The sequence below is a fragment of the Cryptotermes secundus genome, unplaced genomic scaffold (genome assembly GCF_002891405.2).
Source record: "Cryptotermes secundus unplaced genomic scaffold, Csec_1.0 scaffold810, whole genome shotgun sequence".
Lineage (NCBI taxonomy): Eukaryota > Metazoa > Arthropoda > Insecta > Blattodea > Kalotermitidae > Cryptotermes > Cryptotermes secundus.
The window spans coordinates 386,242-387,606 of NW_019731279.1; the positions used below are offsets into that span (position 1 = coordinate 386,242).

Below are 1,365 nucleotides of genomic sequence, written 5' to 3' on the forward strand. Positions count from 1 at the left end.
TTTATGGAACCCGAAAGTTCGTTACCTTGTTCACAAGCGTCCTCCATTGGTCCCTATCCTAAGCAAGGTCAATCCAGTCCATGCCATCCCATCCTATCTCTCTAAGATCCATTTTAATATTGTTCATCCACATGTCTTGGTCTTCCCAGTGGTCTCCTTCCTTCTGGCTTTCCCACCAATATCCTACATGCATTCGTCTCCCCCATTTGTGCTACACGCCCTGCCCACCTCATCCTCCTTGACTTGATAATTCTAATTATACTTGGAGAAGAGTACAAGTAATGAAGCTCCTCATTATGCAGTTTTCTCCAACCTCCTGTCACTTCATCTCTCTTCGGTCAAAATATTCTCCTCAGCATCCTGTTCTCCCTTAATGTCAGAGACCAAGTGTTACGATGAACAATTTAGTCCTATATGTTTTAGTTAGCTGCGATACTTCAACTATAGAGTTAATTTCGCATCAAATTAAATGCACAGCACAATAGATGATGATGGAAGCAGTCATGGCTTATTTCAAAGCAAAATATGGGCACTCGCTGAAAGGACTTAGGTACATGAGTCACGATAACCAGGTGTGTACTTCTCGAATAACACTGAGCTAAACTGCTCTGTGTGGAGCCAACCCATCATAGCTGTAGATGCTCTCTTAGCTTTGTTATATCATTAAGGTGACCAATCCACACTAATGCTATTCTCTTATTCCAGGTCAGATTCCGTGACGTGGAACCCGCACAAGCTGATGGGGGCGCTCCTACAGTGCTCTACAGTTCATTTTAAACAGGACGTAAGTATAGTTTCAGTGATAAGAAGTTATACTAAGCGTTCTTCAGCGTCAAAGTCAAAGTTACGTTACGACCGACCGTCAGTCGGCCAATCTGCCTCTGTCAGTCCAGGCTCAGTACAGCAGATAATGCCCTATCATTAGTAGCTCCTGCTACAACAGCAGTCTAGTCACTTGAACGGTCGCTTGTTTGACCGCCGCCAAGTTTAAGAATCTAAGGTTTCGAGAAAACCGCGACTGATACGTGTGTACTCGGAGAGGCCGGAAGAGGATAATGGGATAAATGTCACATTGTATGCAGTCAATAAGTGTAATGGGAACTTTACTATTCAAACTGCGGTGCTGAAGCAACGAATCTTCTGTTTATTCTTTGAGCGAGCTAGCTTCATTGCAGTTGATATGACATCAGTGACTAAGTGATCAAGATTGACTGAGACAGCGACATAGGCAGTAAGTGTATCAAAGATTCGTTCGAAGAGCCTGTAAAGCTTGGGTTTCCTCGGGTAGCGGTACCGTAATCAAGCGGCCGTAATATGACGGTGAATGACGTCACTAAAACGTTGCCATGGAAACAAAGGAACATG

The 1,365-nt window shown here is 43.9% G+C and overlaps 2 protein-coding genes across 4 annotated transcripts in view; one reads left to right on the forward strand and one right to left on the reverse strand.

Moving 5' to 3' along the window:
• Positions 1-1,365, reverse strand: part of LOC111866896 — a 142,313-nt gene that overhangs the window by 121,458 nt on the left and 19,490 nt on the right. The gene's annotated exons all lie outside the window — the stretch shown is intronic.
• LOC111866894 (glutamate decarboxylase) overlaps positions 1-1,365 on the forward strand; it is a 93,699-nt gene that overhangs the window by 80,844 nt on the left and 11,490 nt on the right. The window contains exon 8 of the mRNA XM_023856241.2: positions 706-784. Coding sequence (XP_023712009.1) covers positions 706-784 — 79 coding nt within the window. The remainder of the gene's footprint in view (positions 1-705; positions 785-1,365) is intronic.